Source organism: Rhea pennata, chromosome 7, assembly GCF_028389875.1.
Source record: "Rhea pennata isolate bPtePen1 chromosome 7, bPtePen1.pri, whole genome shotgun sequence".
Classification (NCBI taxonomy): domain Eukaryota; kingdom Metazoa; phylum Chordata; class Aves; order Rheiformes; family Rheidae; genus Rhea; species Rhea pennata.
In genome coordinates this window covers 8,113,681-8,134,296 of record NC_084669.1, presented here as the reverse complement: position 1 = coordinate 8,134,296, position 20,616 = coordinate 8,113,681, and the positions used below count along the sequence as shown (strand labels likewise).

The 20,616-nt window shown below is 37.6% G+C and overlaps 1 protein-coding gene across 1 annotated transcript; it reads left to right on the top strand.

The window, feature by feature from the left end:
- Positions 1 to 1,124: 1,124 nt before the first annotated feature.
- LOC134142554 (pancreatic triacylglycerol lipase-like) lies at positions 1,125 to 16,432 on the top strand. Its single transcript, XM_062579726.1, has 12 exons — positions 1,125 to 1,173; positions 1,955 to 2,109; positions 2,662 to 2,787; positions 4,475 to 4,609; positions 5,746 to 5,854; positions 8,650 to 8,769; positions 8,974 to 9,093; positions 10,479 to 10,597; positions 11,716 to 11,845; positions 13,131 to 13,242; positions 14,974 to 15,141; positions 16,369 to 16,432. The coding sequence occupies exons 1-12, from the start codon at positions 1,125 to 1,127 to the stop codon at positions 16,430 to 16,432; spliced, it is 1,407 nt and encodes a 468-aa protein (XP_062435710.1).
- The last annotated feature ends 4,184 nt before the right edge of the window (positions 16,433 to 20,616 follow it).

The following is a 20,616-nucleotide window of genomic DNA, read 5'->3' as shown; positions in this document are numbered from 1 at the left end:
GTTAGGCCTGCGGAAATGTATTTTCTTGCTGTGTTTCCAGCATGTTTGCTCTCAGTTAACCACTCTGGACTTTCTCAGGACAAGGATCTTCTCACAACTTGGATTACAATGGAAGGATAGAAAGAGTTCAACGGGACAGTCTTCCCATATCCCAGTATTTCAATGAGCAAATGAAAGGGACACCAAGAGATCAGCCTCTCCCACTATGGAAAAGATGTACCAGTCCCACAAAGAGATTTCCGTAAGGGATAAGGCTTCTCTGAACTGAGATAATATCAGGAAATGGCCACCAAGGATCCAGAAGCATAGGAGTATTTCACATCCAAATTCACTCAACAGAGGGCAGGGAAGAGAATTTAAAGCCTATGTGGTCCCCCATTGAATTCCTAGTTGACCCCTATATCCCAACCACACAACACTCTCAGAAGAAAAAGGCATCCCAACTAAAACAATCCCCTAAATGTGCCACCCAGACTCACAAAATTCTTTCTAATGACCCATCAATGATGTGTTACTTCTTGGGAACCCATTAACTCAAGTTACCCTACTTTTAGATGTACAATCCTATTCTGGACTCAAAGAGGTTCTCCAGCTTAACTATAAACTATAATCTGAAATAAATAAATTTTCCTATCTTTATGGGAATGTTTCCAAGGATAAAGCATATTATAAAAGTGCATGCAAAGCTTGTTCGTTAGCGCATGAAGCTTCAAGGTTGCACTGTAAGTAGCTGGGTTCATTTTTTTATTACTTTGTCATGCAGATGCCTTCCTAAGACACAGCAGTTCAAAGTGGGGGGGAGGAAAGGGTTTGTCCCTAATATTGACATCTTTATTCTATTTTTAAAGTAGCTTGAATACATCCCAATAGCAGTGTAAACTGGAGAGAGATCACTCTGGACTTAAGCTATGAGCCTTTAGTAGATTTTGCAGCCTCACAGTCACTACTGCATCTAGCTAACGTAAAACTGACTCACATATGTCTCACACATGAAGCAGTCATAGATACAGGTGGCAGAGAAGACAAAAGGTCCTTTTCATCATGAGAAAAATTCAGTATGTCAAAGCTAGCTTGCTAATCAGCAGGTTAGCAAGTTCTAGCTGTTTCTTTTTTCACTGTTGTAGATGCTTGGAATTTGGATACTTGCACCGTTTCTGCTCAGCACAGCCAGAGGTAAGAATGCGGGATTACTTTTAATATAGCCTTTCTGCATTGCTATATTTCATGAGATATTATTCTACCCTATACTGTCTCTACACTTACTGAGTGGAGCTACATTGTATTCATTCACACACAAGAACAGTGAGATGAGTGCATATGTGTGTGGGTGGGGGGAGGTTGTTCTCTCTCTTCTCCACTCTCGAAATCCCACCTTAGGGTCATGCAGTTAGAGGTATGAGTTTTTTCTATCTCAAAGCAAAACCTATTGTACTTGTCTTCTCTATCATACCAAAGTATAAGGAAACATTCTTTGTACTCTTCTTTAGTGCTAGAAATGCAAAATGCAAGGAGGGGACAGCCCAATGGGGATATAGCTTCATGCTCAGCAGAAGGTACAGGCTTGTATAAAATTTCTCATATACAGTGTAGTCACCGGCTCAGCACAGTCCCAGATTACTGCTGATTATTTGCAATATCTTGGCTCAGTGTAAGGAGAAATTGATCAGCTGTCTTTGCACTAGGCAAAAGACAGTTGAGGAAAGCTACCCAAGAAAGGGTACAGGAACTTCACTGAAGACTTTCTCTATTTACAGGCAATAGGGTGGCTACTTTCCTTGGGATATACTGTAGCCTTTACAGAGTGGAGAGAGCAACTGTTGGTCTTTGCTTTATTTTAACTGTAGGAGTTTCAACAGACCAAGAGACTTTTAGAGGGAAGAAGTTATGTATTAGGACTAGACTGCGCCACTTCTTTGCTCATTCACATATTAATGATCTGATCTGTGTGCTACAGGCACAGAAGTTTGCTATGAACGGCTTGGATGTTTCTCAGATGATATACCATGGTCTGGGACTGTGGAAAGACCCATCCATAAATTACCCTGGAATCCAGAAAAGATAAGCACCCGCTTCCTCCTATACACAAAAGAAAATCCTGACAACTTTCAAGTAAGAACTGTTATAGTTTAAACCTTCTCAGATCACATGCAAAAAGAACATATAAACACAGACTCAAGCTAGCAGTGTTCCTGGAAAATGTTAGAAATGGCCATCTCTCCAGTTTATTCAAGAGACAACCTTTTCCAGCTCCTTGGAAAAGTCTGTGGAGCAGAATTCTCACTGAGAGTTCTTTTGCTACAGCAAAAAAACTCTCCACCAGCCCTCATGAAGCAGCACACACCCATTTTTTGTAAGACCACTGAAAAGTACTAGGAAACTGCACATCTATAAAGTTGTTTTGTAACTGTTTCTACATAGGAGGAAAACATTAGAAGTCTTGGCCAAGATGCGTGACAAAGCTTGCCTTGGTTTGAATGGGGATACACACTTGAATTCACGTGAATCCTTGTAGATGATCTTAGTGTTATGTAATATTTACATGCCTATACAAATGAACACAGTTCGTCTTCAGTAACAAGTGTTTTCTATTTCCATTAAAATTTTAATAAGCTCTTTATAGAGAACAGATTTAAATGTTCAATAATTCAATCTCCATAACAGGAGATCTCTGCAGTTGATGCCTCAACAATCGAACAATCAAATTTTAATGCAGGCAGGATAACCAGATTTATTATACATGGATTTACAGACAAAGGAGAAGAAAACTGGCTGTCAGATATGTGCAAGGTATGTACCATATGGAGATCTTACCCTTGTGAATTTCCTTAGTATGCATTTATAATATATTCCTATAAATTGTCTATTTTCTCTATTTCTAACCAATTTCTCTCATGTTGCACTGATAAGAAGGGAGGAAATGACCACTTATTTTCAAAATGTCAGCAACTCAAATATGTAGCTCTGCAACTTGAAGAAAAGCTTTAGGCAAAATGCACCACATTCATAAGCAAAGTGAGGGAAAAGTATTTGTTCAATCAGTGTCTTTTCTGTGGTAAAAACAACATAAACCCTGAGGCAACACGTTGCTTAGGGATGAGGGTGATTACAAAAATAACTGCAGATTGATAACTACTGCCTCATACTTCTCCAGACAAGAGTCAGGTTTCTATGTATGGGAAGTCCATCACAATGCTATGGACTGCCAGTAGGGTACTGGAGGCTGAGGACACGGACTGACCATTAACAGAATCAACAAAGCCGTCAAAGTTTATAGCCAGAAGGGATCTCAGAGAATTATTTCTAACAATACCATCAAACTAGAAGTTGCTATTAATAGTGGATGAAGTACAAAGCACTCTTATCGATTTTGCACCAATTCTCCAATTTGTCAAGATTTTTCTTAATCCTGTCCCCATACACAGTTGCAATTCCTGCTGACTTGGTGTCTTCTCAAATCCTATAAATATGTTTTCTATTCCAGTCACTAATGAAAGCAAGGAATTTTATGGAGTGTAGAACAGAATACAAGTTGACAACTTATGATACTTTCTTACTTTCTGGATAGGGTTTTTCAATTAATGATCCACACAACTTTTTTAAAAATATGTCCCCATTTGCTTATGAGACTGCTATAAAGAATAACGTAAAAATCCACATAAATCAAGATTTTATACTTATTGCATCTCCACTACCTGATTCTTTTTGTTACCTAACCAAAAGAAAATAAAATGTGTTTATCTGAGAGTTTCTCTTTGAAAAATCTCTGTTGACCCTGCTGAGCAGGAGGGTTGGACTAGATGATCTCCAGAGGTCCCTTCCAACCTTACTGATTCTGTGATTATATTCTATGATTATTATCTAAGAATGTATGTTTGTTGGATTTATTAGTTAGTAATTTATTCAAAGTATCATAAGCAGCTTGAAGTTTTATAATTTTCAGTCTCTCATTTTCCAGTCTATCAAAATAGAGTTTTGTTTTGCCCTCTTCCGTTTCTCTGAAACCTCACAGTCAAAAAGATGATGGTTACAAATGGCTCACATTTTGCTTCTAGTCCTCTTAAATCCCTTTGGTTGAAGGGAATTCATAATTAAAGATGTACTTTTAAACCACTTAAGTGAATCAGTGCATAAGTGGAGCTCTTCTTTAATGTTACGTATATAGCTTGATTGAAGTCGAAAATTGAAAGTACCAGTATTCATCCTATTTTCCCCTCTGCAGAAATTACTGCTTTGGGCATTTGAAATGATGGTGTGGCTATTACTGCAGTAAAACAGTCTATTTCAATATTGTGTGAGCACACATGTGCCTGTGTGCAAGCAGATGACAGATACATGCTAAGACTTTGTTTCTTAAAATATTTTCATAGAAATTGATAAAGCATTTAAGAGTTTGGCTATAATAAGCAATGTAAATTATTTTCATATAACATTTGTTGTGGAATTGTTTGCTTTTTACTTTTGTTTTACAAACCAGAGGATGTTTACAGTGGAAGACGTGAACTGTATCTGCATAGACTGGAAAAAAGGCTCAAGATGTCAGTATACCCAAGCATCAAACAACATTCGTGTTGTAGGCGCGGAAATAGCTTATTTTGTAAATGTTCTAAGGGTAAGAATCTTCTAGTTATAAAGCTACAGTCATAATGTTGATTTCAAAAAATATGATCCAGAAACTTCTAAATATGCAATGTGCATGTAACCAGCAAAAAAAAAAAAAAAAAAAAAAAAATCCTACTCAGTGATTATTTTTGAAATTCTGCTGAAAATAATAGACTTAGGTTTTTTCCAGTTACAGAAATAAAATAGCAGCATTAGGTAACTTACAGATATGAATTTCTACCAGATATCCCCAAAGTACAGGTGAATAATTACTTTATATATGTTAACAGATGTAAAGAGTTACTTTATATATGTTAACAAATGTAAAGAGTTTTAAATATGCAGAAATAATCAACATAGCATACTGCCTTCCCAAGGCAACAAAATATACAAAACAGCTCTTAAAAACAACATTAAACCAGCTGGCAGTTAGCAGCAATGGGAGAACAATTGCTGCCTCTCAGGTGAGCAAAAATGTTTGGGAACAAATAGGAACTTTCTAGATGCTACAGAAAGCCATTGTATACAGTGCCTCAATCTACAGAAGCTGCCACATGCCTCATTTCTTAGCCATTTGTGCAAGGTGAAGACACTTCACTTGGAAAGTGAGGCTTGGTTCAAAGCTTTGCTTTAGTCTACGTGCTCTGAACGTGTTTCCCATGGAGACCTCTGAGTTACTAAAATATACAGTAATGCTGGGGTTAGGAGTGCTCTCTACACCCAGCCACTGAATTATATTCCAAAAAGGCTGAAGGCATCTCTTCTTTCATCTCCATCTCAAGCTTATGTGATATCTCAACTGCCAGATGTAGCTAAGAATCCTTGACAGGTTGAATCTTGCAACTCAGATAAGCATTCTGTGAACCTCAGTGAATCTAGAATTTATAAAGCATATAGAGCCCCTCAGGACTCTATTATAGACAGAAACATTCAAATGAGGGCAACAGCTGGGTACAAGGTTCTAAAAAAAACTAAGTTTTGGACATAAGTACCTAAACTGGCAAATAGATGCTGAAATTCTGTAGGATTCCCTTGTAGACTGGGCTCTGAGTCTGTAGTCAAACTAAGAGTAGCTTTTCAGCCCTTCTTTATTCCTCACTATTGTTGATGAAAATGGATTTTTTTTTATATTACTATTTTCCTCAGGAAAAATTTGGATACTCTCCAGCCAATGTCCACTTAATTGGTCATAGCCTTGGAGCACATGCAGCAGGCGAGGCTGGGAGAAGGATGCCAGAGATTGGAAGAATAACTGGTAAATCAGAATTAAGAAAGACACCACTGCTTAGCAAAATGTTGCCTCCCATTTTCTCTACAATTGTATCTGACTGTAGGCTGTAGTTCAGTCAAAGGTTATTTGGGCAATATAGAATTTACCCTCTTCTCACAGTGCAGCCTGGAGCAGTACCCGGGTAAGTGTGGGAAAACAGGTCAGTTTGATGGTTATTCTCTGTGCGTATGTTTGCATAGCAATGTGAAGGCTCCATACAGCTAAAAGCACCCAAATGTCCCTTGCAATAACATCAGCTGACCTGGTCAAGCACTTTTATGATTGCAGCAATTACTGTAAAACTCTCTGGTGCTCCAAACCAGCAACATCAGTGGAGGGAGTAGTTTGTGCTCCTTGAAGAAAGTCTCTAAAAGTACATAACCTAAGTGTTGATTTTGTCTCTGTGAATGGGCAGAAAGTGATTTTCTGTACCTAGACCTTGTCCCCATGGCAGAGGAAGCTGTTGATTTCTTCTCCATATGGCAGGATTCCTCTACTGTCACCTGAATTTCAGACATGGGCCTGTAACGTGGCCATAGCTTGTTCCAGACTAACTCTAGCCTGGAATAGCACAAAATGATGCCGACATTCCATTGAGACTGCTAAAAATGAACTCACAATAATTAACATACAACCTGAACCAGCTTTAGCAACCATGATTGTTTTTCTAAACCATTTGTCCAACACTACTATATTACAACAAACCAAGGAAGTCTCTATCTTCCTTATCCTGGCAGCTTCTCTCCTGCCACCCTCATCTTTCATTATTCTGGCCTATTATAGAGCAGCACATCTGGTGCACATCACCCACTCCTTGCAGGCCCTTCCAAAACATGCTAAAAGCAGCACAACAGCGAATAGTTAGTTATTTTGTACCATTGTTTTGCTATCAGTTTTGGTAATAGTTCTGAGTTGAGACACTTTAAAGAATATGGACTTGTTCTCTTCATTTTTAATAAGCTGTACCAATTCAATTTTCATCTTGCTAGCACTATTGTCTTTCCCTGTTGTGAGTTAAGACACACTGAGCTCTGAGAAAGTAAGAAAGCAGAGGCTTTTCATCTCTTTACTGCTGACCTAGGTTTTCCTTTTTAGCTCTTTCAAAGCAGACATTTTGGGATCTAGTTTGCTTTGGAGCTTCCCAAATGTCACCCTGAACATGAAGACTAAGGACATTCTCCACCGTGGTAAAAAATAGTCTCTCTGTCTTATAAGAGGTAATTACCTCTTATCTTGATCAAGCTGCTGTGACTATCTACCAGAAGTGCTTTGATCTTCCCTTGTGGCAGGTCAGGAGATCCAAAAGCAAGTTTTCATTTTTCTGCATTCTCTGGCTTGTCACCTGCACTCTATTCAAACTACTTGAGCGCAAAGAACGCTTGAAGGAACCTCACCATTTTGCAACCATATTACACACAAGACTTAAATGATTAAAATGTTTACTCCAGAGAGGCAAGATGTTTCTTAGAAGTGCAGGCTTTCTTAGCACACAGTGACAGGCAGCTCCTATCTAGAGCAGGAGCATCAGAGCAACACAGACTCTGAATAACCATTCACCATGTCCCTTTATCTGTCTTCAAGGAATAGCCCTTGTCTTTCTTAAATTTTTTTAAGTGACACTTAAAAAAAAGCAACTGGCAATCATATATGTACATTTATTAAAATATGTACTCATTCATTAGAAAAGGTATTCCAGGTGCCTCACAAAGCACAGACCACATTTTGACTGTTTTAAAACACATTCGGTACTCTTCCAGAAAACAAAACTGAAGAGGTACTATCTCATAAACTTGTGACAAACCCACTTCTCAAAATACAAGTAATTCATTCTGCAATGTGCACTATTTAGCAATTTTTTAACATGTTCAGCAGTTACCAAATTTAAAACTACTTGTTTGATCTCCTTATTCATCAAACAGGCAGTGCTAAGGGTAGTGTGCATTAAACAGTGACTTTTAATATACAAAACACAATTTTAAATGTTAACACAGCCCTTTTCAATCACTGCATTTCCTCAGGGATTTTGGGCTTGCTGAGCCTTGAACTAAGTTTCGCAGACTAATACTCCACCAAATTCAGCCTAAAAGCAAAACCAAATCAGTTCCTCAAGGACAATAAGAGATGCAAGTATAAGTTAATATACATTCTGGAATTAGCAAGACTTTACAAGCTTCTGAAATTGCTGCAGCAATTTGGGGAGCAAATGAATACCGTTTCATTCTAGGATCAGAAGCAAAGATCATGATTTCAAAACTAGACACTTGAGAACTAAGTTTCAAAATCTGAATTGGGGGCCACAAGCAGGTATACTGGTTTTCAATCATTCAAGAATTTGGCAGCAATACCAATAGCAACTCCTGAATTGTTCAAACAAGGTACTCTAGAAACCACACAGATGAGCTATATGGGATGCAGACACAGTAACCTCCATTTGGGCAAAATTTTCCTTCTAGTTAAACGTCCCTCAAAATAATAAGTGATATTCAAGTGTTGGAATTCAATATTGAGGTAAATCAGTAAAATTCAATAGGTTTCATATGCATAAGCATTTCTCCTGCCTGGGATTCCACCCTAACTGAAAGCATGACATCCTTTTTTTTTTTTTTTTTTTTTTTTTTTTTTTTTTTTTTTTTTTTTTTTTTCCTAAACACATACACTGTATAGATATGAGCCATAGACAGCTATAAATGTGACATCAATTATATGCAATCATACCATCATATAGAATGATAAAGCTGTATCTCTTTATCTATATGTAACATAAATATTTTTCCTTTAAGGTCTGGACCCCGCCCAGCCTTATTTTCAAGGCACTCCAATTGAAGTCAGGCTGGATAAGTCTGATGCAAAGTTTGTTGATGTTATTCACACTGATTCAGCTCCCACGATCCCCAACTTGGGTGAGTGTTCACCTTGCATTATTACTTATTTATTTATGCTCTGTGGCACTTGCTTGTCCTAATCATTTATCATGACTCAATTATGCTAGGTGCTCTGCAGACATAACACAAATACCATTCCAGTCTCCAAACTTCATGCCAGCATCTATATGTATCAGACAACATTCATTTAAAATGTGCTTACCTGTGCTTTAAATACTTCAGGTTTTGGAATGAGCTCAGCTATAGGACATCTTGATTTTTATCCAAATGGAGGCGAGCAAATGCCAGGATGTGGGAAGAATCCTATTTCACAGGTAGTAGATCTTGATGGCATCTGGGAAGGTAAGTATTTTAATTCAGAGGAAAGTCATCCTGAAAATATGACTTAAGTTTTCTTATTTTAAGTGTTTTGGACTAGCTGTTGATGTGTCTGTCAATAATAACAGCCATAGAGTGCAGTGAAACTTTTAGTATGTTCAGACATACCACATTCCAGAATCAATTTCCATACAGAGATCAAAAAGTGGAGTCTGCTTCTAGAAAAATATGTCTGCTCTGAAGTATCCAGTAGCAGAAACAAACATGTTTGAACTGTGCCAAACTATGGAATGGTCTGTAACAACAAATTTAAGTTTGCTTCTATTATTTAGTTACCTAGCAGCAATACTGGGTGGAGTAGGACAATAACACATCTACATCTATTATGCAATTCTTTAGATGCAATTTTTCTGAGATAGAGTAATAAATTTATATCAGTTTCTTGAGGTAAATAGTTTCTTAACAAGTAATTTCAATTACCTGTTACAAAACCAAGTTGCATAGGAACAATGTCAGTGTGTCTATTTTCAGTCATTTTTCAGAGATTGGCTGCTCAGATCCATTTTTGTTTATTCTTTGTTTTGTGCAGTTCTTATTAGAAATAGTATCATAAAGTGAAATTATACTTCACAAAACATAAAAACATGTTTTCTGCTCTAGAAACTTTTCAATATATGACCCCTTCCAGTAAATAAACTCTGAGAATCCAAGAACCTACCTGTGGGACCTGTTATCCACAGGTTTTATTCAATGCAACATTTATCTCTTTTCTTTTTTTTCTCCTAGAGTAAGCTTGTTATCAATAATGGGGAATTAAAACACGAAGAAATACTTGTATATCTCATATATATATCATCTTCTTTTTCCCTAAAGTCAAGAAAATTAAGGAACTCAACAGAAATAACTTATTTATTATTTAAATTTTGAGATTCTCCCCTTCCTTAAATATTCTTCAAATAGTAATAATTTTGTTTTGAAGTCCTCAGCTGGAATAAATCAGCATTGTTCATTGTTAAATACCTTTCATTTGGTTTCTTTTTGTTATGGTAATGCAAACTGTTGCCTATAAAAGACCTGTTTCATGCAGTCCTCATTTCTACTGTGAAACTCAGTCAGATTACTTGAGTAAGTATTTGTGAAGGGATAGAAGCGGGATGAGCTGAGCTGCACAGTAATTCTTTACAGTACATTTTAAGTTTGCATTTTATGCCTGCTGAGTCCATGGCATTCCTAGGAGTATCAATTTGTCACTAAAACAAGTTTTGAATCTCAAGTTTAACACTCCAGGAATTGTGACAAGGCTCTCGAGGAAGGAAGATCCATTCAAATGACATGGCAAGTACTATATCAGTATCCATTCTCATATATTAACAGAAAAGAAGAACTAACCTGGCAGCATTTTTTCACAGGAACGCGAGACTTTGTGGCTTGTAATCATTTGAGGAGTTACAAATATTACTCTGAGAGTATTATCTCCCCTGATGGATTTCTAGGCTATCCTTGTGCTTCATATGACGTTTTTGAAACGGTAAGTATTTTTCAGACCTTCAGAATGGACCTTTTTAAAAGCAGTGGCGCTTATCTATGCCTCTAAAGTTCAACTTATTTATGCTAGCTTGCACTCAATAAGTGTATTTGCAAGAGAACTGAGGGGTATCTTAAAGTAGTGTAGCTCATGCAGCTGGCATGCACCAAAGCAACAAAAGGTAACAACACAACAGAGAGGTACTCTTGTTTCTGTACTGACGCGAAACCAGAGCAGGCGTGGCTTCCCTAGGCCTACTCTGCTGTGTCAAACCAGGGAACAGGTAAGGAGTGCCTCCTCCAGTAATCACCGATTACATTAATCAAACAGCAATAAGCAGAATCCCATACTGTAGAAGGTGAGCTTTCAAATATAGTTTAAGTAGCCTTATTTCAAAACAACAGGAAGTAAAATAATACGTAATGGCCTCTCAGGATCATTCCATGGTCGAAGTACTGCGGTGACTTAAGGTGTCCTCAAGCACAGATCACGCTGGCTTCTGGACCAAGGTCAGGGAACTCTTCCCTGTCCTAGACTTGGAGGTACTGGACTACAACCTAATGTTAGGAGGGACATAGAAGTTCATTATATCCTGCAGGCAGGCAGCACGGACAGAAGAGAACAGGCAAAGAACAAGTATAAAGAAGCGCAGTGCTTAGAATGAACTTTATAGCTCCTGAGCACCTGACAGAGGCTTTTCAGATCAGTTTGGGAGGAGGTGACTACCCGCTTCTGTCACCATGGTGGAAAGCTGCATTTTTAAGATAAAACTAAGAATGAAGAGCCCTTGTTGACCCAACCTGAAAATATAAGGAGACATCATTCTTTCATGAGTTGCTGAGAAGGACACCTCATCTTCCATACTCTAGTTCATGCCTATTCAAGGATGTCACTGGTATGGTCGGCATGTGAAAAAACAAGGATTCCTGAAAAATCAGAGCCTTGAAAAAACTGGGTAGCTCATATGAGCTTTTCCTAGTTACAGAAAGGATTATTTGAAAATTGTTGTTGCTATACTTCAAAACCAATTAGACAGGTATGTTAAAGTAAGTTTTATGACTGATTTTTTTTTCTTAGCTATATTGGTAGACTTTGTTAATGGATCTACTTTTTTTCACTAGGAAACTTGTTTCCCATGCCCAGAAGATGGATGCCCAAATATGGGTCACTTCGCAGATAAATTCAAAGGGAATATTAAAACTCAAATCATGAAACTTTACCTGAATACTGGAGAGGCCAAAAATTTTACTCGTGAGTCTTGAATGTTTCCATCTACACCTGGTCCTTGTAGACACTCCTCCCCACCTTGCCCCTCCCCACCCCATTTTACAAGTAATTTTAACAGATGAACAGACCTTACAGCACTGCAATGGCTGGTCCTCATATCTTTTCCTCTTCTGCCCCCATACAAACATCCAATTTTAGGCCTCTCACTACAAAAACAGTGCTGACAAACTGGAAGGAGTCAAGTAGAGGCCACCAAGATGGTTAGCAGAGACATTTAAAGATGCCAAAGAGCTGGGTTTCTTTAGTCCTAAGAACAGGAGGCTAAGGGTGTGAAATCCAATTTCTCTTCTTAACTTCCTAAAATGGAGTTACAAGTAAAGAGGGAGCCAGACTGCACTACGAGGTGCATGGAGAGAGCATGCAGAGAAGTTGCAGCAAGGGAAATTCTTATTAGAAATTAAGAGACCACAATCACAATGAAAGTGGTTAAATGCAGGAAGAGAGGCCCAGAGAAGCTGTGAAAACTCCATCCTCTAAGATATTCAAAAACTCAGCTAGACAGGATCCTGAGCAACCCTACTGTAGTTGGCCCTGCTTTGAGAAGGGGACAGATCAGATGACTTCCAGAGGTCCTCTACAACGTAAGTTATCCTATATATTGTAAAATGTCAGCTCTCACAAGACAGATCCTCCTTCTCTTTTGTAAACAAGAATGGAAGGGAGAAAAGATGCTTTTGCTAATTGTATGCTAAAGGTAAGTTCCCATTTACAGAAAGGATTTTCCTTGGCATCAGTGTGCATCTGTTTTTACACTCCTTTTACATGCTTACCTACTAGCCAGTATTAGTATTCACTTCTAACACCTTTAAATGCCTCCTCCTTTCCAGGGTCACACTTTCTGTAAAAACTTTCATGGTCAAAATGCTGAGGCCTGTATTGTTTCTACCACAGTATGTACTAGCTTTCTCCTTCCAGAAAATAAAAAAAAATCTCTACCCAATTCTTACGTTGCTGCATAGACATTGGGACACAATGACAGATCTGATTTGCTACTATTTTATATCTGCTCTGCATGGTTATAACACAATGAAAAATAGGGAGCACAAAGATTCATGTGCGAGAACATTGTGGTAACTCCATTCAGTCCAGACAGCCTGCAATGTGGCCTCGAGCTGAAAGTCAAAGACCACGATAATTTTTTTTTGCTTTCAGCCACTGTGTAGGATACTGACCAAAAACCCCAAGATTTAATGTTTTGGAGACTCATCTCTGTAGGTACAATCTAGCTTACTGTATTTCTTCTGTATAGGTTGGAGGTACAAGGTATCTGTGACACTCTCTGGAAGCAGTACAGTGAATGGATATGCAAATATTGCCTTGTATGGAAGTAAAGGGAACACAAAGCAGCATCAGATTTTCCAGTAAGTTCAAAATTTAATAGAAACTTCTCCTATAGAATGTTTAATTTATATTTTTAATATTTTTGTTTAAATTGGTCCTACTTCAGAGACCAAATTTTGCCCTCAGGTACAGCTTCCTGATATAAATGCAGAAACAATTCAGTCACTCTGGATTTGCATCCGAAGGGCAAAAGTTAGAATGTAGCCTCTCATCTTTCCTAACTGAAAAAATAATCATGATCTTGGCTATACCACATAATTTTGGTTTAGCTTGCCTAATATCTGATATAGGCGTTATTAAATTTATGCTAGCAGAACTCTGATCTCTTTGTCTTTGCTCTTCTTGTAAAATGTTGCTTACTGCTAAAGTTACCTAGTGTTTTACTTGATAAAAATCTGCTTTCTGTTGCTCATGACTTCGCCTGCTTAAGCTGAAGTTGCTTGCTTGAGTCATGAGGTTTTGTTTATTTGATTTTTTCTTTTTTATTTCAACTAAAATAGCTGAAACTAGTAAAAATGGGGAGCATGCACTCTGATTTTGATGTTCTTGAAATATAGTAACTCTTCCACTCCTAAGAGAATAACTTCACATTTGCCAGAAAGCGTTTGCTATGAGTTAACCTCAGTTTGCATGCAGCCGCCTGAGATGAGGCTGCCAGTACTGAATGGGCTCCAGCACACTAAAGTTGCTATCTGGAGCTGCACTGAGCCTGTGTCAGTTCAGTTCCTGTGAGAGAGCACAGTAAATGTCGCAATCTCCTACCAGGGACCTTTGGGGAGCACAAAAACAGAGGCAAAATGATTGTCTGTGCTGTCTCTCATTACTTCCACTACCATAAGCCATAGGGAGAAGAGAGAGTGAACATCCTCACCTGAAAGCAGATGAATCAAAGTTTAAAGCTTGGGGCAGGAATAAAAATGTCACCATCTGTCTTTCTCACAAAGCTTGCTAAATCTGCAGAGATTTTTGTCTTGGCAATTCTACTGAATCCTCTTGTTTTTCCCCTCCTATTCTCTCAAGCTATGCCTACAGTGATAGTTCTACAAGCATAACCACATCACACGTTCGAATGTCTTTTGACTTGATACAGCAGAGGTAAATTTTAGGAAGTAACTAGGCAAAGGAAGAAGATTGAAGTATTGATTCATATTCAGCAAGCTTTAGTAGCTGAAGCCATTTCCAGTCTCAAATTGCTGCCATCTAGAGCTTGCTGCACTGATGTGACAAGAATTAAGTAGTTGTTATAGTAGTATGCCAGATTATAAACTATGGTGACCCAAGAAGATAGGCATTTGACTCAGCCACACTGCTGCAAGTGCAGGAATATCTGCTAGACAGCCAAAGCTGGTGGATAATCCTTTTGGCCATCCCAAACAAATCCAACATCTGTATCATACAAATCAATTAATAATAAATCAATCAATTAATAGTAAATTAGATTATATTATTTTGCAAAACTGTTACTGTTCACCTGACCCACATAATGAACAGGGAGCAAGCTATACTTCTCCACAGGGATTTTCCTTTAACTGGGTCCTCATCGAGAGGTAAGATTGCAGTGCAACAGGCCTATCTGCGTTTGTGTCTTCCAATAAACGCTGGCAATTACACTGTTACCATACTATAAGCTAAACTCCATCTTACTACCAACATACCACTAAGCATGCTACCACAGCCAACTAGTTGACTGCATTGGTAACTAATATTAAATACCACCACACCTCATGTCTATCAACTTTTCTTTTTCAAAGGGGATCCCTCAAACCAGACAATACTTATACAAAATTAATCGATGTAGAACTTAATATTGGAACAGTTACAAAGGTAAAATTTATTTGGAACAATAACTGGATAAATCCAACTTTGCCTAAACTTGGTGCTGCAAATGTCGCTGTGCAATCTGGAGAAGACGGAAAAATGTAAGTATATCCATTATGACAATCTTGAAAGTTACTTGGGAGAAGAGATAAAATTTTATGTGAGGTAAAAGCATTTTCCCAAGAAAAGCTGTAAAGTATTTAATAAAAAGACTCTAAAGAAAACGTTTTATTTCCTTCCTTTCAAGATACTGTTAATTCATAATTCCATTTACTAGTACTTCAGCCCTTTTTAGTAAATAATTTCAGAGAAAAATTTAAAATACATCTAGACTTTAGAACAGCAAATTTCCTGTATAGCCCTTTGGCAAGAAAAATTAGTACTGACTTGGATTATCAGCATTGTTCTTGCCAAATTCCTAAATCCTGTCTACAAGAAATGTTTATCTGTATCTAAGCTTGCATTAGGCTGTCTGACTCACTGTCAGTTGAAATTAGTGGAAGTTTTCCCTCTGATATTGACAGTCCTTAAGATCATGTTTGACAAAAATGATAGGCTTACCATTGCAGCGAAAAAGGCTAATACTTGGAAGCTGTACTTGAAAGGCTAAATATAAATTCTATTGAAACTGGCTAAAATTGATTTCTGGAGACTTCACTGTACAGTGGCTTGAATGCTCAGATTACAGAAGCATGATTTACTGATCCAATTTTTCTCATTCAGTTGGACTTCTTAAAACAAAACCATTCACTTGCTTGACCAGAACTGATCAGCTATATCATTTTATCCACCCCATAGTTGGAGATTTACAGGAGAAGATACAGGAAATGTTTTAGGCCCATATAAAAATTCATAGTTAAAATGCAATTACATAAAAGAGAACATGGGAAACAGTTTCAAGCAAAGCATAATAATTACGCGCAGCAGCACTACTACTGAGCAGAGCTCCTAAATTCTATCATAGTTTTTATTTATCAAAACATCTTGCTGATGAAGAGTGTTTCAGTAAATATGTGCTCACTCCTCAATTGGCTCTTGTCGCTAGCACTAGCATCCATCACCTATCTTGTGATGGTAGCACACAAATCAGAGGGGAAAAAAATGTAAAGATAGAGGAAGGAAGCCAGTCAACCAGAATACAGTCCTTCGATACTTTTACCAACAGTAATATTTCAAACTTAAGAGCTCAAAGTATTTCATGTTCTTTTCAGGTAGCAGAGCTGTGTCAAATCACAAATCATGTTGACTTATATTAAAGCAAATCTACTTGTACAATGTTAACAAATCTAGGCAACTCATGGCATTCATATAATCTTTGTTTTCTTCAGATTCCACTTCTGTGGTTCCGAAACCGTGAGGGAAGATGTTCTGCAAACTCTTACTGCTTGCTAACAATGTATACAAATACTCAAAATCTTGCTATTAATAAAAGTTAGTCATGCATAAAACACTGGAGTCTGCAATCACTGCAGTTATAATCATCATAGCCTTACATCCTGAATAATGAAAAGCACCTTTAGATGCAACCAAACATGCAAGAAGAAACTCTCCCTGTTCAGACATGCTAACAAAAAAAAAAAAAAAAAAAAAAAAAAAAAAAAAAAAAAAAAAAAAAACAGAGAATTTTAATACACAACAGTCTCGAAGGCTGCAGAGATGTATTCCTACAGACAGCCTGCAAAATACAAGGATTCCTGACTCCCTGAAACCTTGCTCAAGGGAGAATAATAGGGAAGAAACATGAGCAAGTAAAGAGAACACCACTTGCAATGCCTGCTTATATGTTTGGCACACTACAAATAGTAAGCCAATTTTTTTTGACCAAATTCTTTCAAGAGGGAACAGTAGATGTTTTTCACCCTGATGGTACAGGTGTCTTTATCACATTAAAGTGCTTCCCTCCTTGTGCTGGCAGCAGTGAGTGCACAGCCAAGAAATCTGCTTTGTACTTTTTTCCCAGCCTTTGCTTTCCATGAGAGCTATAGACTACTGCTTATTTGGGCTCCAGTTTTTTCCATCCTCATGTTGGTAAAATAAGGGGGTAAATAAATTCAGTATTTGGCCTAGAAAGTTCAACAAAGTGATTTGTTTGTCTTGAATCAGGTTGCACTAAGTCCTGCACTCCTGCATAACCTTTCTTGAGTTCCTGCAGCTATGGGGCTATACCTTTGCAGGAGGCAAAGCATCCAACACTCCGCATTCTTTTACACTTCATTCATGTGCTCCATTCCAAGGAGGAAAGCATATTCCCTCCCAGGGAGATAAACAGTTTCTGGGTTTAACCAGAGCACAAGAGCCTGCATCTGATGTCAGGTCTCTATGCATCCTGCATCCCTTTGACGTTGCCCTGCATGCTTCTTTTCACCTCAACTGCTTGTCTCTTCTAGGATTTGGCTTCCTGATCTCAATATCTCCCGCTGAGGTAACTTTAACAGGACGATTAACTTCCTAATATTGCAAGAGAGTTTCTCCTTTGTCTTTTGTTCCTTTACCTTAGTATAAGCAGATTCTTGCCTACACAATTGTTTTGACAGTCATGATATTCTCAGCATTATCTTTTGCCATAGCCATTTCAGCAGCCCATGTAATTTTAACAAACACCTAACAGAATCAAGACATTAAAGTTGATAATAGTATAATAAAAAATCTCCTTCTAATAATGAACTGGAGCTGCCGTCATCTTGTTTTAGCAGGGTAAAATCTCTTGTACAACCCCCCCCAAACACTTTACAAAGCTATAACATAAAATGCAATGTTAAATGAACAACAAATTACTTTCCCTTTAGATAGCTTTTAATGCTAATGGTGCTATTTATTCCTACCTTCTGAAATATTAGATTTTTTAAATGACAACATGAAAAGAATTCTTGTTTGAAAACGCAAGTGACTTTAAACCACATGTTATTACTTGTAAGTATAGCATGCACATGCATCATTCATTTCAGTGTCCCATTTATAGCTAATTGGTATATATTTCAGTTGACATATATTGTTCTCCTGCAAACGTGTCAAATTCCTTAACGATGTCAGTGACAAAAGCATAGCGTTTGAGATATATAAATTACGCTCTTTACCATATAATCATTCTTATCTATTGGGAATGCTATTTGTGACAAATCATGTTCAAAAATACATGCTAAATTGATTATTTTTTGAAACTTTAATATCACACCATTCGTGGCAAGTCTTTGATCGAATCTTTAAACGTAGAAATGTTTTGATTTTTATCTAAATCATTTTGTAGCTTTTGAAAAGCTCACTTTATTTATTAAAGGAAGAATAGGACAGTAGAGATCTTAAAATGTATCTTTTGTTATCTGTATTAGAAAACAAGTGGGCTATAACTGTGGTTATAGAATGAATAATTTGGTGAGCAATGCTTTGTACCGTAGTTTAGAATTCCTGTCAGAAATTACTCTTACTTTGTTGGTGGGTAGCACTGCAATCAGAATTTTAAATATGGTAGCAAACTTGGCCTACATATTTTCATTACATTTTAGATTGCCAAGTGTAATGTATTTCTCTCATATATTACAAATTATCTAAGGATAATAAAAAAAAAATCAAGATTTCATGTGACTCTAATTATTACTGAGCTATCGCAGTGCTCATTGTTGTCTTTAAACAATGCTGTCTATATCATTATATGCTCTGTAAATCAGTAGGATAACAATGTTCTACTTTTTGAAATACATTTGCATGTATCTTAATTTGGCATTGATGAATTAATTCTTCTTCCTGAACCTGTTGAGATTTTTCATTTTGGAGCCTTTTTATCTAGCCTCCACTGACAATGTTTATGTATGCATATTTATTTCCATATCCTCCTGAGATGTCTCTTCAGAGTAACAAATAGGAATTTTATTATGTTATGCTTCAGGGCTATTTTGTTGTTAATTTGAGTGAAAATCAAATGCTATTTGGGCACACCTTTGTACTCCAGAAATATTTATACTGTATGGTCATATTTAATTGTGATAAAGCAAGCTACTAAAACTTGTTAAAATTCTGTTTTTTTTTTTTTTCTTTCTGAAATTGCAGATTCTCTGATGGAAAAGATATTTACATGAAGAAAATATTTGCCTCTATGAAAACAAATGCAATAAGTTCAGATTTCCATCTTTTTCCTTTGAAAATATTTCAAAGCACAATGAAAGCAAAAAAATGTATTGGCATTTTAATTGGCCAGAACAAAAGGTATTAGTAGGGGGCAGAAGAAGGAAGAAGGCTGACATGATGCTCCTACAGCCATATATGAAAAACATTATTAGTGGTGTAAAGGCCATTTACTTCTAAATTATACCTGTACATAAGCAGAAACAAAAAGTGCTCTTTAAATAAGTCTAAATATTTTATTCAATTGTACAGTAACTGAGTGACTACTACACTTGCTAGCATACTGAAGACATATTACGTGAGGCCTAAAGACAAATGTTATATTCAAGTCTCCCTTTGTGCTATGGCCCATGTAATTATTGTTGTGGTACATATGGTTTGAAAAATCTTACCTTTATTTGCATTAAGTGGATAATTGCTTCACATCAAACCAATTAAGGAACTGAAGGAAAAAACAAAACAAAACACTTACCTACAGTATAACAATGTCTGGCACTCGCATAACTTTGCTCATTCACAGTTTTCAGAGGGTTTTTTTTAGGAAGGAGGAGTATAAGTACTACCATCACCATGTTAACTAAGCACTAAGTGAAACACAACGAGCACACAGGTATTTTGCCTGAAATGACTGAAAAGCAGAAGCCATCCCCTCATTCACTGAATGCTGTGTCCTGTGTTTACTGAATACAGTCTGCGTCAGGGTATGGAGAATTCCAGAACAGCTGCCTAAGAAAGTAACTGAAACTCTCATTTTAGACTTAAAGTCTTTTCCCTGATGTCCTTAATCATACGCTGACCTCCTCTTATTTGAGGAGAGGACAAAAATCAGTGGGACAGGAGGGCAGGCTGGCAGGGGTTCCCTGCCACGGCAGCTCCGGCAAGGCTCGCGTGGTTCTTAGGGAGGCTCTGGCCTCTCCTCGTGGCCCTCGGCTCTTCCCCTGCACTGCACCCCGCTCCCCTTTGCTTGCAGTGCAGACAGCGCTGCCACGTGACCACTTTATACCCTTGCTTGTTTAATGGGGAATCAGAGACTGAGAGGTGTTTGCTCCCTCTGTAATCTCACTCTGTAAAAATTACACTCCAGAAACTGCCTCTTCCACGGGATTCAGGCAAGGAGGCTTCTTCAACTCATTAAAAGGAGATTACAAACCCTTACACCTTCAGTTTAATTCAAAAAGGAGTCAAAATGTCTCCTCTGGGTCATGACAATCAACCTCCCAGTTCCTCCCACTGAACCTGAATTACAAACCTCCTCCCAGTGTCTGTGGCAGAAAGCACACTGAAGGGCAGTTCATAGCACAGACATGCCATTCCTTGCCTTGCCATGTCTGAAGGGACAATAACACAGGAGCAGCAAAGGGCATATTTTTGTTACAAAGGACGTTCGTGGGGGATTAACAACTTCTTTTTAACCAGTGGAAATGTTAAGAGTAAAGAGAAGAGTGACTGCGCTAAAGAAT